General features: G+C 53.9%; 1 protein-coding gene across 9 annotated transcripts in view; it reads right to left on the bottom strand.

Annotated features, from left to right (window-relative positions):
* Positions 1-21854, bottom strand: part of Papln (papilin, proteoglycan-like sulfated glycoprotein) — a 34028-nt gene extending 12174 nt beyond the window's left edge. For 2 of the 9 annotated variants that reach the window (XM_087553301.1, XM_087553302.1), the window contains exons 1-20: positions 21685-21854; positions 18937-19002; positions 14789-14904; positions 13326-13386; positions 12997-13099; positions 10288-10418; positions 9515-9638; positions 9030-9110; positions 8771-8943; positions 8552-8675; positions 8028-8154; positions 7602-7667; positions 6926-7133; positions 6053-6235; positions 5801-5942; positions 3678-3758; positions 3278-3539; positions 2511-2631; positions 2088-2226; positions 471-924 (exon numbers count right to left, since the gene is read on the bottom strand). In XM_087553301.1, coding sequence (XP_087409427.1) covers positions 471-924; positions 2088-2226; positions 2511-2631; positions 3278-3539; positions 3678-3758; positions 5801-5942; positions 6053-6235; positions 6926-7133; positions 7602-7667; positions 8028-8154; positions 8552-8675; positions 8771-8943; positions 9030-9110; positions 9515-9638; positions 10288-10418; positions 12997-13099; positions 13326-13386; positions 14789-14904; positions 18937-19002; positions 21685-21837 — 2915 coding nt within the window. In that variant the 5' untranslated portion in view covers positions 21838-21854. Of the gene's footprint in view, positions 1-470; positions 925-2087; positions 2227-2510; positions 2632-3277; positions 3540-3677; positions 3759-5800; positions 5943-6052; positions 6236-6925; positions 7134-7601; positions 7668-8027; positions 8155-8551; positions 8676-8770; positions 8944-9029; positions 9111-9514; positions 9639-10287; positions 10419-12996; positions 13100-13325; positions 13387-14788; positions 14905-18936; positions 19003-20406; positions 20643-21084; positions 21217-21684 lie in introns of those variants that run through there. The other 7 variants (XM_087553303.1, XM_087553304.1, XM_087553308.1 and 4 more) reach the window with 6 other exon arrangements.
* Between the last annotated feature and the right edge of the window lie 816 nt (positions 21855-22670).

Here is a 22670-nt window from a genome sequence, read left to right as displayed (position 1 = left end):
TTCCCTGACACATTCCCAGGCACTGCCCTGAAACAGCTGTGCAGCAGATCCAAGCTGACAGTCCAAGGGGGTAGGAGGAGAGCAAGAAGGGCCGCACGACACAGAATGTTTGACCCTTGCAGTGTGCGCTTTGGACCCTAAACCCCTTATTAATACCATGGAATAACAGTGATAATAGCAACAATATCAAAACCTACTCTATATTCAGGGAGTGAAACATTATCCGTATTCTACAAGTGAAGAAACTGAGGCTCGGAGCTAGCTTTTCTACCTGGACACAGACCTTGGTAGAGTGGCTAAGGTCAGAGAACGACTCTAGGAGCCGGCACCTCTGCTATCCCTCTGCACCCCTATGTAACGAGATGATGACATGACCCACCTGGCTGGACTGTCTAGGGATCAGAAAAGCATAGAATGGGGCTCAGCGCTGGCTTGGGCATCCTGTGCCCTTACCTGGGAAGCAGGCTCACCTGTAGGAGGGGCTGTGCGTAGGCCGCACTGGTGGCCTAGCATCTCTATCCAGTCCAGGGACTCTGGGCCGTTTCCCCTGGGCTGGGATGTGTGGCGCCTGCCCGGGTCCAGGCTCTTGTTCTCTCGACCAAGGGCTTCCAGAAGGTGAGGGCAGTCTCGGGACTGTGGCTTCTATCCTGTGCCAATCAGGTTCCTGCTGGCCTCCGGGACCACGTTGACCACCATCCATGTGGACACGATGTCCAGCTGCTCCTGCCTCAGGGCGGCGGGGCCCATGCTGCCCCCGGCAGGTGTCCATGCATTCCTGCTCCGTAGCAAAGTTATTGGCGTTCCCGTGGCAACCGCCATACCAAAAGCGGTTGCACCGGCCCACTGATCCCACAAAGTACCAACGGGCAGCCCAGTCTCCACACGAACCTTGAGCACTGGGCAGCAGACACCGCACTGGGTAGGCTGTGGGTTGGGGATGGAACGTGTCACCTGGGTGGCCCGTGAGAACGCTACTCACTTACGGAACACACCTGTCTTGCTTTGTAAAGCACAGCCCCTCTCTTGCCAGGACCCCTGACCTCCCCCAGGAGCTCAGGACACTCTCAGGATCTGTCCTAGACTTGCTTAGGTCACAACAGTCTCCACCCATACCAAACTAGAGTACCCGGGAAGAAAAGACCAGGGCTTCCTGGGTAAGCTGATGTCCCTTCCAGCCTGGGCCTCGCGGTGTGGTGCACACACAAACTAGCTGGGAGTTGGACTTCACTGTGCCTGACCCTGAGGGTCTATGAATGTGACCATCAGGACAGCCCTGCTGGTCAGCCTAGGTAGCCTGCTCCCTCTCTTCACGGTCCAAGTGGCCTTGGCTGCCTGTCCTTCCGCAGAGCCCTAGGCCACCAGCCTGTCAGACTCCAGATGCAAATTCCCATGACAGGTCCTGGAAGCGCCACCCATCGACCCTCCTGTGCTCCAGCCCCAACCTTCTCTCTAAAACTCAGCTTCTAGTCCCTGCAACACACACCCCATCTTGGGTGTGGACAAGCCCTACATACAGCACACTGCCCGCTTTGCCCTGCCCTTCCTTCCTTTGGGAAGAGCCTGATCCCAGACATAGGATGGAGATGTCTCCTCCTCTCCTCCTCTCCCCTCCCCTCTCCTGATTGCGCTCTCTCTCTCTCTCTCTCTCTCTCTCTCTCTCTCTCTCTCTCTCTCTCTCTCTGACATAATCTTATATATCCCAGGCTGGCCTTGAACATAGTATGTAGCCAAAAATGACCTTAAACTTCTGATCATCCTGCTTCTACCTCTCAAGTACTGGGGTTATAAACCTGTACCACCATATCCGGTTTATGTAGCACCGAAGGTTGAGCCCAGGGCTTCGTGCGTGCTACATAAGCAACTCTACCAACTGAGACAGCCTCAGCACTGAGGTTCCACTTAAAATCCTCCCAGACCAATGTAAACATCTTGATACAGGAACACTCATCTGTAAACATCTTAGAACATCCCTCCGGCCTGGTATCTGGTGTGTGCTCATGTATTAGGAAACGAGTCAATGGGGTATCTGGCCATGGGTCGGGGATGAGGATTCACTGAGTTAAGGATCAGAAGGGGGACCGTCTCACCATAGCTGGGCTGACCCACACAGCCTTCCCCCAGAGGACCAGCTGCAAAAGCCACATTGTCATAGCAACAGCCAAACTGAGAGCTTCGACACTCGCTGATCTCGCTTGGATGGGCCTGAGATTGGTGGATCTTGGGGTCCTGGGGAAGAAGTCAGAGGTTGGGAAGTTAGGAATAAATCTTGTTTTCAGTGGGGAGCTTGGGCTGGCCAGAGGAAGGGTGACAGGAAAAGGGAAGGGACACAGCCGTGAGTCAGAGGTAGAGAACTCCACCCAGGCCTGGGGGAGATCAGAGACCATCTCTGAAGCCCTGGTCTTTGAAAGGATGACCTAGATTGCCAGACCTAGAGCCCTCCCTTCCCCAAGGCTGAAGCTGCAAAGAGGCTGGTAGCACTGAGCTGTGAGCCTGCCAGGGGAGCCACTTACCTTGGAAACTACTGCCCTGGACCCTGGCCTGTTTCCAGTATTGTCACTGCTGTGAGACCTGGTACAACCAGCCTGTTGGGGCCCCTTAGCTGCAGACACTCCGTCAGGGCAGCATCCGTACCTAGGAAGCAGTACACAGCCACCCTCACTGCCCTGCCCCTGTCCCTACCCTTCCACGGAGCCTGGTAGAACTTAAACATCCAGGTAGAACCAGGCTCTAAGGCTGACCACACAGCCTGTCCTGGAGGGCAAGCCATTCTGCATGCCCCAGGCTCTCCTCACTCTGGAACCCAGGGAACTATAGCCCCGACAGAGGACCTTTGATGCAATGCACATCTCCAAAACCAGAAAAGGGGTGCACCCAAGCCCATACAAACATCAGACTCCATGCGCTCCCTCGAGGCTCCCTCAGCTCCCTTCCCCCAACCGGAGTGTGCAAAACAAGGCATGTATGAGAAGGAAGAGCAATCCCCCTCACAGCTTCATTCAGCCGCAGCCATTGTTCCAGGCTCTCAGAAGAGAGCAAGAGAAGTCATTTACCTCATGTCATCCAGCAAAACATCTGGCAAGTGGCTGAGAGGAGAATGTCACCCCCAAGTTGCTGGCCCCAAATCCCAGACCCTAAGCAGTGCAGTCCCTCAGGAGCCCTGTGCAAAGTGGGTCTGCTGGTCAAGCTTGCACTGGGCAGGGATGCTGGCCCACTCACCCTGGCCCAGCCCTACCTTCCGTCTCTCCCCTGCTATGGAGGAAGAACAGTCTCAACCCACCTGCTCTTAAGACATGAGGCCCCAGCCAGGGGACAGCCTTGCCACTGTGGCCCAAGAGATGGTGTGTGGCCATCAGGGCAGCACCCATGGGGGCTGTGTCTGCAGTCACGGGCCCCTGAGCTAGGCCTCAGGGGTGGCTGGTGTGGCGGATGCTGCAGGGTTGGGGCCCGGCCTGCAGATGACAGGTGGGAGTCCTGACCCTCTCTGGGGTTACTCTGAGCCCTGGGTCTCTCCAGGGTAGCCCACTGCTGGTCTCTGGCATCTAAATGTGAGAAAGAAAGGCCACTGTGATGTACCAACCTCCTCCCCTTCAGCCCACGTCTACCTTAAATCACTTTCCAAGGTGTCTGCTCCCTTGAGGCCGCACAGACTTCGTAGATGCTAGGACTCAGCTTCTCACCTGCAACGGGAGACACTTGGGGGCCTGACAGCATCCTGCGGTCTGAGGGGTGGGTCCTCGAGTCCTGTATACTAGGGACCTCTGTAGGGAACATCAGAAAGCAACATCAGAGAGAAAAACCAATATCCCAAACCCATAAAAGACATCTGGCAGAGATTTTGCGACTGTATTGGCCTTAAACACACAGGAATCCTCCTGCCTCAGCCTCTGGGGTGCAGGGATTGTAGGGATATATCAACATGCCTGGATCAAAGACTTTCTGAAGCTTTAGCAAAATTAAGTCACTGTCCTGTTAGACCAAGTGGCTCAGAGGCCACAGGCAGCTGAGTTAGAAGGGCGCTTGCCTAGCATGAACCAGGCCCTGGATTTGAGTCCCAGCAAGAGAAAAAAATGGATTTTTATGGCATTTAGCAGTTAATAGTCTTAATAAAACTGCTAATTTTTTTAATCATAAAAATCAGAGAACTGGTTTTTGTTGTTTTGCTTTTTAAATAAGGAATTAAAGAGCCACTCCCCCAGTTAGTGTCTCAGTGAGGGTGGGGGTGGATTCTGCTCTCTCAGTTTGGAGTTGATGGAATAATTAACGTAGACTTAAGGGCAGGTCTGTGGAGGAAGTGTTTGCTATGAGGTGTGAGGACTGGAGCCCAGAGCCTACAAGAGTGATGTTGGAGTTCTAGACCAGCCAGGGCTACAATGAGAATCAGCCTTAATAGGGTTAATTAAAATATAATTGTGGAGCTGGAGAGATGGCTCAGTGGTTAAGAGCACTGTCTGCTCTTCAGAGGTCCTGAGTTCAATTCCCAGCAACCACATGGTGGCTCACAACCATCTGCAATGGGATCTGGTGCCCTCTTCTGGTGTGTCTGAGGACAGCTACAGTGTGCTCATATATAATTGTGGCAAGGCTGGAGGCATCCCTGAGCACTTGTTCTTTCTGGACACCAGGGGTCAGGTTCCAGCCCCAACATGGCGGCTGACAGCCATCTGTAACCCCAGTTTCTGAGGTTCCCGGCGCCTTCTGGCTCTGCAGGGACTAGGCATGCACAAAGTGCACAGATTCCATACACACAAAATACGATACACATAAAAAACTTATATAGAATTGTTTTAGAAGTCAGTTCTCCGTCTAGTATGGTGGTGTACGTCTATAACCCCAACACTTGGGTAGGTAGAGAGACTGGTGAGTTCAAAGTCATTTTAGCTACACATTAAGTCTGGGGCCAGCCTAGGCTACGTTATTCTCAACAAACCAACGATCATACTATCAGTAGAGCATCACTGTGTCTCCTTTTTCAGTGTCCAGGACATTGCACACATGAGATGCCACCACCATTTTACCTCATGGATTCCTCCCTTCTGCTCCCTGGAGCTCCTCCTGCCTTTCATCTTCTTCAGATGCCCCCACCCCCACCCCGACAACGAACCAAATTTGTCTGCCTCCAGAACCGTGAATGGCTTCCGTCCGATACAGCTCAGCACCACTCTCTCCCATGGGGTCCATATGCTCAGACACAGTACCCCATGACAGCCACAAGGACGGACAGTCACCCTTGCTGCCCACAGTGTCCACGTGAGAGGACTCACACGTGCCCAGGGTCACACTGGGGTCAGCATGCTCATGCTCTGAGCCTGCCGCACACCTCCACTGGAATCCTTTTGTCTCTACCTGGAGCCCACACCTCTGGGACCCCACAAACCGACACGCCTACTTAGCCATGACCCTGACTTCCTTCAGTGTCATACCCACGCCTCTGCACCCTTCCCTCAGCAGAAGGCTCCCGTACCTGAGAGGCCTTCTTCCCTAGAGGGATGGGGGAGAAGTGGAGGGCAGATACGCAGAGACAGGCAGAAGCAGCATTCGTTCTCTCTCCACCCATTCAGCCATTCAACAGTTGCTGAGTACCTCCCTCCCACATAGTAGGTGCACTGGGGGAGAGCATAGAGAGGGAAAGGAGCCATGCACCTAGCCCTCAGGCAGTCCCAAGACACTGACTCCACAGGGATCTGCATATGGATTGGCCACAGCAGGGGCAGCAATGGCCAGAGATGTGGGAAAGAAGCCAGGGAAAGGCCCCTGGCAGCCAGGGAACGAGCGGCCGCCACCCTCCCTGCCTGATCCTTACCCTGAGGGAGATGGCAGGGTTGTCTGTTGCAGGCTTCTACCTCTGCAGGTTTGGACGACTGCAGGTCCACACAGCGACCGGGCGGCCCAATGGTACAAACGACCTGCCGTCTCCGAATGCCGGAACCACAGCTTTTAGAGCACTGAAGGCCCAGGGTGGGAGTAGAGAGAGAGAGAGACCCTGAGGCCAAGGACACCCCTGAAGAAGGAACCAGGCCTGGATAGCAGGCATTGGTAAGGGATGGGCACTTACTAGACTCCACGAGCCGACATGCCAGGCCTGGCCACGGAACCCAGGACAGGCCTCTCGCACACAGGGCTCTGTGAGGGTTGGCTGGTCCTTCAAGGAGCATGCTGCGGGGTGGACCAGAGAGTCTTCGTCCCCTCGGCATGTGACACTCCGCTTCCTGATGCCAGCTCCACATGTAACTGAGCACTGTAAGGACAGCTATCAGCAGGGAGGTCCCCAGCCCTGGAGAGCCAGGTCAGCTGGGACAGCTGGAGGCCTACCAGCCTGGCTCAGGGGGCAGATGGCACTCTCGTGCCCTTATCCCACTCCTGAGCCCAGAGAGGCTGAGTCACTGTTCTGAGGTTGCACAGCCTGAAGAATGCTTTTCTCACTCCTTTTATTTTTAGATTTGTTTCGATTTATGTGTATATGCATGTCTCTCCATGTGTATGCTACTCATGTGCATGTCAGTGAGACCAGAAGAGGGTGTCTGATCCCCTAGAACTGGAGTTATAGGTGGAAAAACCTGACATGAGGGTCAGGAGTCAAATTCAGGTCCTTCTGGAAGAGCAGCAAGCGTTCTTAACCACTGAGCTGTCTTGCCAGCCTTCAAGCCCTGTAATGCAACTTGCGTTCAGTGGACACAGGAGACCCTTACCCTCAAGCATGCCTAGCTTTGGCTTCCAGCCAAGGCAAACCCTTTCCCATCTAACCCTGGGATGCTAGAGATTGTAGGAGAACCCTGGACCAGAATCTGGAAGCTGTGTCTCACCCCAGCTTTGGCCATGTCTTCCAAGATGGCCAGCTAGGTCCCTTACCCTCTGAGGACCTCAGCAGAAGGCAAGCATTTCAAACCCAGGTTCAGGACACAGCTCCTAGTCCTAGGCAGGGTCTCACCTCTCCCCAGGGCTCCACGCTCCAGACTGCACAGCGCTGCAGGTTGCATGCCTGTGTGGTAGGGGGTTTCCCAGCTAGGCCAGCACACTGGGTCTCCTCAGCAGCTTCCTGGCCACCAGTGCCATCTGAGGACACGCAGTAGACAGAGCGAGACTGGAATCCACCCCCACAGGAGACTGAGCAGGGCGTCCATGGTCCTACTTTCCAGCTGACAAAAAAGAAAAAGGGGGTGGAGGGGACAGTTAAGACTAGCCCAGGAGGCTGCAGCTCCCCAACGCAGAGTGCATCGAGGGTCCATCCCAACCCTCCCAAGAACTCTGTAGAGAGACCACCAGCCAGGCCTCCTAGGCATCTCCTGTGGCCCCGGGAGGGTCTCTATAACCTGGTTGCTGCCCCTCAGACTTCCTGTCTGTACCCCGACTTTCCCTTTCTCCTTTTCACTGGGTCCCAGCACCCCAGCCAGACTCTGTGGGTTGCTAGCCTGTGTGAGGTGATCTCCAGAAAGGCTGTTCTCCCTGTATGCGGAGAAGCCCTGCCTGGCTGGGGGTACAAGGACCAAGAAGAAAGGGAAACTCCAAACATACCATGCAAAGCCAAGCCCACCACCATCTCACCAGGCCAGGAGGGTGAGGGGACCAACACCAGCCCTGCAGGAACCCCCTGGCCCACGGATTACCTGTTCCCACACACATGCTGGGCCCCACCATAGCGCCACGCTCCAGGCCGGTGCAGGAAAGAGATCCTTTGTACACGAACAAAGGTATTTGCCAAAGTCTACTGGCCCTTTCGCCAAATTCCTGCCTTACCCCTAGGCTTCTGCTTGAGCCCCCTGTTGCCTCAGACAGGGACCTCTGACACTGTCCCCAAATCCTCCTGTTCCCAGACTGGGCATTCTGAGTACTGCAAGGAATCGCATGAATGGAGAGAACTGTTCTGGGTCTCGTGTTCAGTCCCTGTGCCCCCCTCAGTGACAGTTGCCACCTGATGTGAGGAACCCTGTCCCCCAACCTTCACCCTGTGCCTAAAACAGTTTAGGGCTTTCCCCTCCCTTCCCACCCAACCTGGGCTCTACCAAAGGTGGAAGGGATTGGCAAGGCCTCACCGCTTGGTCTTTGGACAAGGGTGAGTGTTACATGAACGTCGGTGGGCTGGCCGAGGCTGGTGTTGGCACATGTGGTCCGGATAGGCCTCGTTGTCGATGGTGCAGAATACCAGGCGGGACTGGTGACCTGTCAGGAGGAGGGCCACACATAGCTGCTGCCAGGACAGTTCTCCTCAAATGAACACTAGTCAGACACCTTCTGGACTGGACCCATGGCTCACCCTGGTTAAGTCCCACGTGTCCCTCTCTGACAGAGACCACCATCATCCTCAACTTACAGAGGGGGAAACTGAGGCTCAAAGAGCCATAGGTGTGAGTGACAGACCTTGTCATGAGCTCCAACCCCAGTGGGTCACTTCTAGGTCTCCCTCCTCCTAGCGTAGGCCGCAGCGTTTCATGGGGGCACCTAACTTTAGATGTCCCTCCCCGGTAATGGAGTACCTGAGGACAGGGTACTTGCCAGCCTGTGTTATCTATTGTCCCCACCCCCACCCTAGCCCCCGCCGACCGACCCCAGGGTTCACCTCCACCGCATTCAGCGCTGCAGTCACCCCAGGAGCCGTAGCTCCAACTAAAGCTTCGGCCGGGGTCGTTCACGGGCAGGTAGTACTCGTAGTGTACTCCGGGGTTGGATTCCTGGATGATGAGCTGCAGAGAGTGTCTTCGCTGAAGTCCCCCTGCCTGGCTCACGGTAGCCCTGGCAATCCACCTGACCAGGGCACTCCCCTCTGTGACCCACTCACCTCGATGACTAGGGGCTCCGAGGTGGGACCCCGTGCCTGGAGCCGCTCAGGAGCCAGGTCTCCCTCCACACCCCGTTCGTATTGTAGGACTGTGCTGGCCACCGGAAGAGCCTGGGCTTCCTCAATGGTCCAGTGCCCATTGAGGTAGTACTCGCCGCGGATGCTCTTCACGGCTGTGGAAACCCAGCCTGTCAGGGCGTGTGGGGCAGCGCGTTGCCTCTCTGCGCCCCAGGCTGCCCAGCTCCAAACCACCTCTCACCCAGGAAATTCCTGCTGGCATCAGCTTCCTCGATGTGAATACTAGTGGCCCCAGCAGGAATGATGAAGATCTGGTTGTAACCTGATTGGAACAAAATCCAGGTGAGGGCGCTGGTTTGCTCTTGGTGGGACTTGCTTGGGGAGAGTGCTTTTGACAGAGGAACTAGCTTTACAAAGGTCGGGGGTGGGGGCGCCAGGACAGCTTGAGAGAGAGCGATGCGGGGATGGGACGAGGTGGGGCGGGATGAGGGCAGCAGGCATCCAGGCGTCAGCGGTGTGAGATTAGACTGCACACGTGGGTGAGGGTCCCTACCAAGGTGGGCGCACGAGGCGAAAGATGCTGTGTAGGGCACAGCCTCTACTCTGCAGCCACGTGACCTGAGCCAGACCCATGGAGTGCCCTGAGGATTACTTGGCCTCAAGCTTTGGTCAAAGACGGTGACAGGCGAGTCAAGGAGGGCGGGCAAGAACCCTGTAGGATCCCACCTCTGCTGAGATCATTGGCATCAAAGGTTCCTGTGATTGGGTAGCAGGACGAACCATCGCCCCCACACTGCAGACACTTGTCCTCTTGCTTGGTTGAGTCCAGCTTGTGATCACAGCCAACGACCTGCGGGGAGAGGGAGGGGGAGGGGAGTGAGAGCAAGGTGAGATAAATGCCCCAGGCGGACTGCAGGATGTGGAATGGCTCAGACCCACCCTAACCACTAACTAACTACTCTCTGCCTCCCTTTGGAGGTCCTGTCTCTCCCATTTTGGGTGGAACTCCATAAATGTGGGCTCAGGAATGCCAAAGGGCTGTTCTCCTCTCCTCAGAGATTGGTGAGCCAAGGCTGACAGGACAGACAGCTCGGACTCAAGCTGCTGGGGACTCCGGGAGCTGTCAGATTGGTGTAGTAAGAGGCGTGGAGCTGCCTTCTTGTCGCAGGCTCCTGAGAAGAGCCTTCATGAGTCTGAAGCTGACCCGGAGAAGAAAGCAAGGAATGGGTAGAGCGATTTCTAGCATCTTCCATCACCTACCGCCACCCCTTCACAGTTGGTTGGGTTTGGTTGAGGGCCGCTTTAGCCATCCAGAGAGTTTCTTTGATAAGATTAGTGTTCTCAAGGGCAAAGTGGAAGCGGTCAGAGAACGTCCGTGATGACTGCATTGCATTCTGGGAGCAAGTGACTTAAGAAGCCACAGAGCTCCTGGTCCTGCGGATGCTGGAGGACACCACCCATAATAATTCGCCAACCAGCTGGGAAGGGGCTTAACTCACTCGGCAGACGCCTTCCACACAGATGTCTCGTTTGCCGGGTTCACAGGGTGTCCCGTCCACCACAGCGTCCCTGTGCTTGAAGTAGAAGTTCTGCCCCTTGGGAATGCAGTTCAGCTCACACTTATTGGGGGCTGGGTAGGCAAGAGGAGAGAGCAGGCACATGGCACCAAACTGTGACGGTTTGAATAAGAATGTCCCCCACAGGCTCATGTATTTAAACCCTTGGTCCCCAGTTAGTGGTGCTGTTTGGAGAGGTTGTGGAACTTTGTGGGGTCGTGTGCAGCCCTGGGTGTGTGGGCTTTCAAAGTTTACAGCCTCCTTGCCTCACTTCTGCCTTGAGTTTTCTTATTTTGTGTGGTTGAAATCTCCCCAACCAGATTCCCACCCCAGCCACCAGCCATTACAGAGAGAGATTCTCTCTCTGGAATCACAAGCCCAAATAAACTCCTTTTACAAGCTACCTTTCAGGGTGTCTTACCACAGCAACGGAAAGAAACTATGCCTGAACAGCTGTTGGGGGCTGGGTGGGTAAGAGGGTGGGAAGCTGATCCCACACAAGGACTTGTAAGAACCCCCAACGCAGGCATCAGCAGAGGCAGTAATGGCGGCTGCTGGAAGTGCACTCTTGCCAAGAGAGAAGGCTTTTGTGGCAATGCCCCCTTTCCCAAGCAACACAGACTCCTGCCCTCTCTCCCAGGAAAAAGGGATATTCTCCATGTATGTGTGTGTGTCTTGGGGGAACCAAGCCAAACGGCAACCTCTACAAAAAGTAAACTCCATTCCCTACTTTGCCATTTTATTTTGAGGCAAGGTCTCTACCCGAGGCCAGTCTTGAGGGTTTGGCATTGTGGTCCACACTTTCAATTCCGGCACCAATGGGCAGAGGCAGGGGGATCTCTGACTTGGAAGCCAACCTGGTTCCAGGTCAGCCAGAGTTACATAGTGAGACCCTGTCTGCACCTCCCCTCTGCCTCAAACCACAAACCAAGCTGGCCATTAATTCCTTGTATGACTAAGAATGACCTTGAATAGCCTCAAGGCACTAACAAGATCTGTCCACCGCAAAGCAGCCAACCACTATAATATGTTACGATAAAGACAAAGATTAAGTAGCTGTATGTGTGCGTGCGTGTGAATGCAGGTGCCACAGAGGCCATGGGATCCCCTAGAGCTGGACTTAACGGTGGCTCACAGCCACCTGACATTGGAGGTGAAAAGCCAACTCAGAGCACTTAACCTACTGACCCATCTTTCCAGCCCTCTCCCCACACCACCACCATCATCATCATCACCACCACCACCATCACCATCACTATCATCATCATCATCATCACCACCACCATCACCATCACTATCATCATCATCACCACCACCACCATCACCACCACCATCACCATCACCACTGTCATCATCATCATCATCATCACCACCACCACCACCACCATCACCACCACCACCATCACCACCACCACCACCACCACCATCATCATCATCATCATCATCATCATCGTGTGTATGTAAGAGAGAGACAGAGACAGACAGACAGTCAGGAAGGCAGAGAAACAGACAGTCAGTCAGTCAGTCAGACAGGCAGGCAGGCAGGCAGGCAAGCAGAGTGCCATCTAAGGGTGGGAGACCAGAAGAGCATGTGTATCCGATTCCTTGGAACTGGATTTAGATGGTTGTGTTCTGCCTGACATGGATGATGGGAGCAGAATTTGTGTCATCTGGGAGAGCGGCTCGTGCTGTTAACTCTCTTTAGCCCCATGTGAAAGGTTTGATTGTTTGTCTGTTTATTGTTGTTGTTGTTTTAATGTGTGTGAGTGTTTGTCCTGGATGCATGTTTGTGCACCACAAGCATGCCTGGTGCCCAGGGAAGCCAGAAGAGGGTGTGAGATTTCCTGGAGCTGGAGTTACAGCTGGTTGAGCTGCCATGTGGTTGCTGGGACTTGTACTCTGGTCCTCTGGAAGAGCAGCCAGTGCTCTGAACCCTAGAGTCATCTCTTCAGTCCCATGAAAGCTGTTTTTAACATGCACCCCAGGAGTACTGCGTGCCAAAAATCCCCAGAGTGCCATTTCTTTGGTCATGGTGACCCCAGGACTACAGAGGAGATGGTGCTCAGTGTTGGAAATCAGAACATGCTGCTTACTCCCGAGGCTTGCCTTGCCTTTTAAGTTTATTTTTAGAAAGGGTATCACCCAGGCAGTTCAGGCTGGAACTCAACATATATCCCAGGCTACACTTAAACGACGGACACAAGTAATGGTATTTTGCACGTATGCACTACTACCACCGGCTCTAAGTTTTGGTTCTGCTTGAGCCTTGCACTAGGCAAACACTCTACCATAGCTCCTAAGAGGCCTTCTAGCCTCTTCCAGGATGTTTAGATGTATACGCAGTTCTTTTCCTGAACCCCACCTAGTGTTTCTCAGACCACACGAGGGTCCCAGTAGATGGGATATTCCAGCACTTTGGCACTGTTTTCTCCAACCCCAAGCCTCTGGGGCAGATTGGAGACAAGTGCACCAGAGTTTTGCTTTTAAAAAAGGCATATTGAGGAGAAATAGCTGGAAAGACCTCACAACACCCCTGTAACGGGGTTGCAGTGGGCGCGCCAAAGATCTAAGTGGCAAGGCATCTCTGAGGGGCGGTAAGTACTGGGTGCTTCCCTAACAGTGCCTCCAGAGCAGGGCAGCCGCGCTGCTTACCTGCGTAGTAGGGCAGCCACCGGTAGCGCCGACCCTGGAAGTCGGTGCCATCGAATTCTGCACACTGCTCTGCCCGGAAGTCCCGCACGCTGTCTGGGCAGCTCTGCAGGAGAACATGGGTGTCAGGTGTGCACTGGGGAGGTTAAGGTTCTCCCTTATCCATCCTCGGTGTCCTGGAGCCCTGGGGTCCTGCGATTCCGTCCCAACCACACCTGTCCCAGGAGAGGCCTCTTGCTCTCCCTCAGTGGCAGGCCGAAGGCGGGCCGTGAGGAATTGGGGAGAGAGAAGGGACTGGGGGAGAGGCTGGGGGAGGGGCAGGCAGACTTTACCTCCGTGTGGCAGGTGCGGTGGCTGCGTGCAGGGCCCACGCAGCTGGCGCCTCCGTCTCTCCTGCAGAGCGAGAGCATCGGGAAGATCCCAATATCCCCCGGAAGATCCCAATGTCCCGCGAAAGATCCCAATGTCCCCCACCGGTTCCTGGGCTCTCCTGGCCTCTCCGTGAGGCGCCCTGGTGGGCAAGATTGGACCAGAGTCCAAGGCAGTTGCGGGGTGGGGGTTACACTTGGACCCAAATCCCTTGGATGGGCGTAACCAGACTTTTTTTATGATTCTTAGGCTGACTGTCCCTACCCTTGACCTGACTCCCAGCCACAACGCCCTTGAACTTCACATACTACACCTCTACCTGTGGGTTCGATCTGCAACTTGACAATAAATAATCCAGGACGTTAGAAGTTCTGGTTTTTTGTTGGTTTGGTTTGGTTTGGTTTGGTTTGGTTTGGTTTGGTTTGGTTTGGTTTGGTTTGGTTTGGTTTGGTTTGGTTTTGGGGGTTGGTTTGGGGAGGATTGACATTGTTTTGTTTTGGGTTTTGTTTTTTTGGATTTTCAAGACAGGGTTTCTATGGGTAGTCCCTGCCGTCCTGGAACTCACTCTGTAGACCAGACTGGCCTCAAACTCACAGATCTGCCTGCCTCTCTGCCTACCAACCAAGTACTGGGATTAAAGGTGTGAACCACCACCGACCAGCTGGCTATGTATGTATGTATGTATGTATGTATGTATGTATGTATGTATGTATGTATTATAGTTTTGTGAGATCAAGTCCCAGGTGAGGTGTCCCTGTAGGTGAGGACCTTGAACATTTCATTATCCTGCCTCCACTTTCCTAGTGCTGGGATGACAGACCTGCGCCATACTCTCACAGGTTCTCAGGAACCAGTTCACAAAAAACGCCAGTAGGAGGCGCCTCATTACCTCATTACCTTTCCTTCGTACCCGATCTCCCCTCCTTGCAGTGCCCATCACAGCACAGTGCACATAATAGGTTCTTAATAAGTCACTTGTCAGGGGAGGGTCCTCTACACTTGATAAAGCTGCCGAGAGTAAAGAAACCTCAGCAACTAGGGACTGAGGACCTGAGGACGGCTGCTGTTCATTAACTCTGCAAATGAAGCTCCCCGACCCCCACGCTCCAACTCCACCCCATCCCACCCTCCAACCCTCCCCGCGGCCCCCGGCCCCACCCCCGCCCAGCACACCACCACCCATCAACCGGCACATATGGCGCCACAGGCTTGAGAAAGTAGATCCCGCCAAGCTCTTCTCAATCTAGGCTGAGTTGGAACCCGAGGTGAGTACACGGGAAATACTTGTTTTCGGGTATGCCCCATCAGTCTCCCACAAGGAATCTGCCACATAATGGCCCTGATGTCAGGCTCCCACCCAGCAGGCACACATTCCTCACTTGGCCTCTTTTAAAGTGCTGCCTGGCTCTAGACCTTCCCTCCCTACCTCTGGGAGTAGCAAGGGCGCTCCCGGAAGCTGATGCCTCCTCCACAGGTCCGGCTGCAGGGGCTCCACTCGCCCCAGGCGCCCCAGGTGTCGCTCTGGCGCCTCACATTTTGAGCCTGTGAAAAACAAGCTCCTGGTTTGACTCACCACCACCACCACCACCACCACCACCCCCCTCGCCCACAGCCCCGCAGAGGACCCAACCAGTTCAAAGAGCCTAGAGGCTTCTAGTACCGCCATATTAGGACACAGAAGTGCCACTGAGTAGTCCTAAATGTTCATTGTAAACTTAACCTGCTGTCCTAAGAAGTGGGAGGGCGAGCCAGCCTAGCTGTGACTGGGCTCAGTCAGTTGGGAAGAGCCTGCAGTTTCAGAAGGCCTGGAGGAGGGGCCCTACCCACAGTGTAGGCATTTGTGGGTCCACTCTTATGTAGAAGAAGGGATCCTAAAAATGGGTGGGGGGGTATGTGGCTAAGACAAGGATACTTTGATGCATTACTCTGGGCCTGTTACCTAACTTCACTTTGGTCTACTTAGTAAGGTAGCCGCGTACTCTGGGTATCTACTGTTTGCCAGATGTGGTGCAGAAGAGGCTTTCTCCCCTGACTGTGCTATACTAGGGCAAATTCAGAGCCTGGCTTGGTGTCCCTTGAATGGAGTCTGTGGGTCAGCCAACCTATCCCTTCCAGAGAGACCTATACAGGTCCTCAGGGAGGCAGAGAGTAACCCAAGACAGGACAGAACTTCGGTAGGATCCCCAGGAGAAAGCCACCCACGCCTCTTCTGCTCTAGACGTGAGTGAGCTCACTTCCAGAAACTTCTACGGTTCTGGTGTATTAAATGAAGAACTTAATTTTGTCCTCTGTGGGCTGGGGGTGGGGAGACTACAGTATTCCTGGTCATCTGTGGCAGAGACTCCTGGGGGGCACCTCAATATGCGTTTCCCCTGCCCCTTACAAGAGAACCTGAAAGCTTGGCTACTCGCTCAGTACTCTTAGTTTCCTGTAGCTATTACTGGGCCACCGTAAGCTCTCATCAGTGGCACATGAATCCAAGTGTCGGGCGGCAGTCTGGAGCACTCTGAAGAGAGTGAATGGGTATTTGTTCTCCTCCTGCTCTCACACTTCTTTCCACTGGAAAACTTCGTGTAATGACCAGAGTCGGAACTGCCCTTTAGGCTGGGCACTGATTTGGGAATAAGATTAGGCCTCCAAACGGGGGGGACTTTGTGAAATGAAACAAATATCTAAATAGACCCTGGGCAGGGCCACCAGTAGCCAGGTGTGTTTAGATGAGGTAGATCTAATCTGCCTTCTCGAAATTAAACTTGGGAAGTGTCATACTGGATGCAGAATCACATGGCTGCAGGGTCTCTCATCTATGCCTCATAGCCTAGTGGCTCCCAAGGAGAGTGACTCAGAGGAACAGCAGAAAAGCCAAGGCACCACACACTACAGACCCAAGCACTTGTCCTATGGCTGGGTCTCCACCTGCCTCCGGGAACAGGCAGCCCAATGAGACAGTGGATCCTGAGCCACTAGGCAAGGGTGCAGAGGCAGGGGATACACTGTAAACTTGCCCCATGTGCTGAAGGGGAACTTAATTTTGAACTGTCATCATATGAACCTTTAGGGAATATAACTCCCATTAACTAAATAGAAGGGGTCCAAGTGTGAACAAAGACAGACAAGTCCTTCCCCAACTGGGAGCCTCACAGCCTGCCGGTCTGAGGTGAGCAGGGAAGTTTGCTGATGTCCAACGCCAAGTGTCTCATTACGCTTGCTGTTATAGACCACGGTTCGGAAGCAGAGCAAACCGCACTAAACTCGCTAACCACACACAGCCAAGCAAAGGCCAGCCAGACCAAAGGTCTTGCCTCTCATTGTAAATCATTGTCTCCTTCAGTTGCCGCTAGAAATGAACCTCCAAGCTTTCTAAACCAAAGTGCTGGCAGCGAAATGTAAGCTGGTTTCATTCGGCTCGAGGTTCTATTTAAAGTGGGGGGCGCTTATTGTGTAGTAGATGTGGGGGTGACTTTCCAGGCTGAGATTCTAGCCTGCATGACCCTCAAACCTTGCTGTCATGTGGTAGGTACTAGGATGTGGCCCTCACATGCCTGGCTACTGGTGGCCCTGCCCAGGGTCTATTTAGATATTTGTCTAGGCCTCTTGGTGCAACAGCCCCCCAAAATCCAACTCTTCTGGAGGCAAGATAGGGCCAACTCATGCCTCCACAGCTCTGGTCAGGGAGGCATTGTAGGTTGTCTCACAGATAGGGGAGTGAACTTAGGTCTGAACTCAGGACTCTCTAGAGGCCACACTCCAGCCAGGTGCCCTATAAAGACATTCCTCACTTCCTGAGACCAGCACCTATAAGGTAGGGGCCTCCTGCTGGCTCTGTGTGAGCCCTGGTCAGAACAATGCTGAACCACGCCCCCCCCCCCCCCCTTTCCTCAAGCTGTTCGGTGATAGGAAGCCAGGAACTGGTGTGGCCCAGCCCTGCTCTGGGCTTGTCCCCGCCTGTCCCTGCTTGCTTTCCGCACCTCTCCCATCCTCCAGCCCCAGTTCCCAGCTCAGGAGCCCCCTTCCCGCCTGTATCCATGAGATTCGGCTGCCTGATGAACACCAGGGTGAGTGTGGGAAGGAGACAGACATGACGGGGCAGGCAAAGGGACTCCCACCCTCACGTTTGATCATTGTGCTAAGCCAATTAGTCAACCCCGACAGGGACCCTAGGGTGATCAGGACCCCATGGTGGATCCTGCCACCAGTTAGAGGTCACTGAGCAGCGAACCTGGATCATATCTCTCTACCAGAGGACAGGGAAAGAACCCAAACTCATCTAGGGTTCATGCTGGGGAGAAGGGAGGAAAGGGTGAAGCAGAAGGCCACATGTGTCCCCTACATGGGAAAAGGGACCTCATAGAATCCAGTGTGCTTCCCAATCATTGATTCATGCAGGTGACAAGTGATGGTGTGGACATTAGATCACCCAAATCCCAGGAATCTATGGCTTGGAGGATGGGCAAGAGTCGAGCGGCTGTTCCGGAGTGGGTCTGGGATTTCACCCTGGGGATTTGATGCTGACATGGAGACCCCTCCACCCAGGCTCTCACCAGCCTGCGCTGAAGAACCTCACAGCAGGACCTTGGGAGTAAGGGTTATAGGCTGGCACAGGCCGCATGTCAGAAGGACATGAGGCAGTGGGGCTGCAACCCACCCACCAACTGCCTGACAGGCCCATGTGTCAGCATTGCGGGGGTTGCCCAGTGCCTGCCTCTGGCACCCACTCCTGCCTGCCCTTCTTGTCTCCACCCATATTACTGCAAAAGCAGCACTGCCCCTTCTCCTCCCCAGGGTACTAGTCCTGGCTCTTTGAGATTTTCCGCTCTCATTTGGGCCTTCCTGTGGGATGCACAACACTGTGGTCTCCCTTGTGGGGAGATTTTCAGGGTAGAATGGGACCTGGCATTCTGTGTTCTTTGTTCTGCTTAGTATCCAGTTCTACAGACCCTCTGTCCCCAAAGGGTCCCTGTCTAGCCTTAGGACTCCAAGAAGGCTTGCTCCTTGGGCTTCCCTCATGAAAACAGATACCTAATCACCATTTAGCTTCCAGAATCCACCCTCTAGGTTTGCTCTAACCTGGTAGACACAGCCACCTCTAGTTCAAATTAAACTCAAATCAACATCAAAAGCTCCTTGGTTGTACACATTACAACTGTCCAATAATCACATGGACCCAGTGGCTGCCTACTGAACGAGAGAGAGAGAGAGAGAGAGAGAGAGAGAGAGAGAGAGAGAGAACATTCCAGCTATCACCTTCAGGCAGGGGGGGTTTGGTAGGCTGGTACATTTCTGGGTCTTTTCTCTTTGAAGGGAACAAGTCATGGCAAACCTTAGCCAGGGCCAGTGACTGTACCTATCACCTTCGGGTAGGAGAGCTGAGTAGACATTGGTTCCTGCAGACTGCCTTGTGTCCAGTTAGGAATCTAAGTGCTCCAGTCAGACCTCCATGGTGCCCCCTCGTTTGTGAAGAGGCTGGGGGCTGTATGTTCAATCCTCGCCAAGTCTTCCCAGCACTGCCTGTCTCCTGCCCTCCTCCCACCTCTCCTGAAGAAACCTCCCAGGCCCTGACAGGGCTGCACTTACCCAAGACCCTGGCGTGGAGGCCAGCAGCAGCAGGAGGGACAGGAGAAGGAGCAGCTGCATCTCTGTCTGCAGGAGAAGCCACTGGTTAGAGCCAGAGGGGACACCACAACTACCCAAAGTGGTGGCTCTTGCTATGTGAGTAGCATGTTCTTCTCATGGAAACCCACTGGGCTTGTGAGAGCACAACAGTGGTCTCTAAACTACAGGCCATGCAACTCAGGAGGAAGAGGCCTGTTTGACAGCAGGCAGAAGCTCAGGAACAATTTGTGTGGGAGTCCCAGAGGGGAGCAGGGTGACTGAAAATCCTCTGGGCTGTTACAGAACGGAGTTTGGAATCAAAGTAACCAGAACATTCAGCTCAGTAAGAGCTTAAAAGGACATTTCATCCCCCTTAAAGACAGCTAATAAAAATAGATTTGCAGTCAGTTTTCATTAGCCAAAGTGAGCGTGTGTGCGTGTGTGTGCGTGTGTGTGTGTGTGTGTGTGCGCGCGCGCGCACGCGTGCATGGGTGTCTTCCTCAGCTGCTCTGCTCACCTTATGTTTTGAGACAGTGTCTGTCTTTGAACCTGTAGTTCAGCTTTTTCTACTAGGCTGGCTGGCCAATAGGTGAGAGGGACCCACCTCCTCTCTCCTCCCACCCAGGGCTGGTGTTACAGAGCATGCTGCAGGTCTGAATGTTTGCACAGCAAGCAGTTCACTGATGGAGCCATCTTCCCAGCCCCCCACCACCCCACCCCCACTCCCACAAAGAGTCCCAGCTACTGGATGCTGAGTATCCCCTAGAATATCACCATCCCCTAGAATACCACCAGAGCCATGAGTTCAAGGCCAGTCTGGGCAAAAAGTGCAAGTCTTGAGGTACAGTTCATGTTTAACTATGCTGAGACCCTGGCTTGGATCCCTAGCACCCATCCATGTTCTCGTTCTCTCTCTCTCTCTCTCTCTCTCTCTCTCTCTCTCTCTCTCTCTCTCTCACACACACACACACACACACACACACACACACACACACACACACACACAGAGTTTCCTTTTTTAAAACCAAACAAAAGCCAACACTTGCCTGTACAGGAACACTTCCTTCAGTCTTGCTAAGGAGAGTACGCACCCTTGAACCCAGAGTTGTGTGCACACGTGCAGTCATGGGAGTCTTGTGAGCATGCGTACAATAGGTGTATGTGTAGTGCGGGGTGTGCTCGCATGTGTGCACATGTTTCTGTGTCAGAGACACGTAAGCACTGTGCAGTTCAGTACAGAACATTAAACAAGCGCCGACAGGTATGTTAATATTAAAATCTGTAATTCTACTGATGTTCTGAATTCTTTCACCATAGAACAACTTGCAGTCATTTTATAGGCACGAAATGCAGCGTTCAAAAGCCACGTTCAGCAAAAGTTACCTCAGCATATATATGGATGTAAACCCTGGTTAATTTGCTACAAAGGGCAAGTCATTCAGTCATTCTTACCACAGACTCCTGGGGAGGAGGTTGGAAGGGGGGGTCTAGTGCACACTTTAGGGGCTGTGGGGATGCTGGGGGCAGCAGCGATCAAGAACTGACTGATGACAGGGCTGGGAGGTGGGCGAGGTTTCCGGGTTTGGACTAGCCTGGATGGTGAGCTTGACCAGAGGGAGACTGAAGAACTCCACCCAGTGCTGCAGGTGCTGCCCAGGCCTGCGACCGAGAGCCTGCGATTCCACAGTCTGGAAAGTATGACTTCTTTCAACTCAAGGCCACCCGAGTCTGGAAGACTCTTCCAAACCTCGTGTTCCTGTCCTAGAGCGGCGCCATGTGAGGGGCAGTTCCCAGGGGACCCTGGGTGTCTGGCAGGTTCTGGCTGTGGCCGGAACATCCCCAGGAGGTTCGCTGGGTCTGGAGGCTTCACCCCGGCAGTGCACAGGGGAGGCGGGGAATGCGGGTCCAGAAGTGCAGCCGGATTGTGGGGAATCTGATTACCGGCCAACCCCCACCCCGGGCTCCAGATGCGGAGCGGAGACCCTCCTCAATGCTCACACAGCCACCGCACAGCCGATCTCCCGGGGTCTCTCACTCCCACATCACCACTACCTACCCGAGCCAGACGGGGCAGATGCCTACAGATTCCCCGGGGCGTGCCCTGCCCAAGACGCCCGTTTGCCTTCTTACCTGCCTCACGAAGCCCCGGGAGCCGGCTTATCGGTGCCTAGCCTGGGTCAAACTTGCCGGGACCGACGAAAGCCAGGAGAGGTTGGACTTTCTTTCCCCGCGGCCAGCTTGTTTCCTCCCCGCCCCATTTTCCCCCACCCAGTCTGCTGACACCCACCTCCAATCCCTGAAGGAGCACAGTGCCCCCACCGAGAGGCCCCGGGTGCCCAGCATTGCCCCAGGTCTCCTCCTTATTGGGTTCCTGCCAAGGCTTTGCTTGTTCTTAAATCTGTGGGCTCTGGGTCTTGGGTCTGAGCCAGCCACCTTTTCAGTCCCACTTCCGCTACCCCAAGCCCTCGAGATCTTTGCCAAAACCCCTCCTCACTACACCGATCTCACACCGACACACCTGGGTGTCCAACCACCTTCTGGGTTCTATACTTTGGCCACAATCACTTCGCATCCACAGACAGACAGACAGACAGACAGACAGACAGACAGACAGACAGACAGATGTGTGTGTGTGTGTGTGTGTGTGAGAGAGAGAGAGAGAGAGAGAGAGAGAGAGAGAGAGAGAGAGAGAGAGAGAGAGAGAGAGATTTCTCATTATGTTGAACTTACCCCAACCCTTTCCAGTTTTTGAAGTCTCTCACTGCATCCTGGTTCTAGCAGCTGCAGTCCTAACGCAGCATCGCAGTAAAAAAATCTGTGTGAATCAGCTGGCATTGGGGCTGGGTAACCACTGTAGCCACAGCCCTGGGCACTAGCTAGCATCAAGGTGTATGCTCTTACCGCTCCCACTTGTGGCAAATTTAATTTCCTTCCTGCTTTTACACTCCCCCCCCCACCCCCAAACCAAGACGTTTCCTGGCCTGTGATCCCTTTTCAGAAAACAGTTTATTTCTTCATCCCTAGAAAAGGGCCCTGACCCTGGGCCTGTGGAGGTCACAGAAGCTGGGGCTCCTGGCTGACCCAGACAGGTCACTTCTCTCCGTTTAAACAGGGCAGTTTGCAACAGGGATCTCCACCTTCTTCAAAGCTGGACTGGACTGAGAAAAGCAGAAAGCTTTTTATTTTTCTCAGGAGGGGACAGAGACCTGGTTTCAGGGGCCCAGGGACATGGGGACTTGGGTAAGGATAAGGCTTGGCAGCAAAGGCAGTGGAGTTACTTGGAACCTCCCTAGAAAAGGAAAATGCTTCTTCCTTCAACATTGCTGTCCCGGATGGACCTTCCTGAACTGGGTCAAAGGTCATGGTAAAATGGGAGGAAAAGGCTTCTTTCTCTTCTGCAGAAGGCTGGGGCAGCTAAGAAGCAACCTTTTTCACGACTTTTTCCCAGATGCCTGGACTTGGATCCTTTTGTTTTGCCTTACGGCATGATCTCACTAGGCTGGCCTCAGTGTGTGTGGCTGAGGCTGATTCTCCCGAGTGTTGCTGTTACAGTTCCTACTCCCAGTTCATCATGCATGCTGGCATGTGGGACAAGCGGTCTATCAACTGACTGCACCCCAGACTGGATCTGATTCTTTCTTGTTTTGTTTAAAAAACAAAAAAACGACTTGTCTTAGTCAGGGTTACTATCGCTGTGATGAAACACCATGACCAAA

This window comes from Rattus norvegicus, chromosome 6, assembly GCF_021556685.1.
Source record: "Rattus norvegicus strain SHRSP/BbbUtx chromosome 6, alternate assembly SHRSP_T2T, whole genome shotgun sequence".
Classification (NCBI taxonomy): domain Eukaryota; kingdom Metazoa; phylum Chordata; class Mammalia; order Rodentia; family Muridae; genus Rattus; species Rattus norvegicus.
Note: the sequence above shows the minus strand (reverse complement) of the source record. Positions and strands in the feature narration are given on the sequence as shown.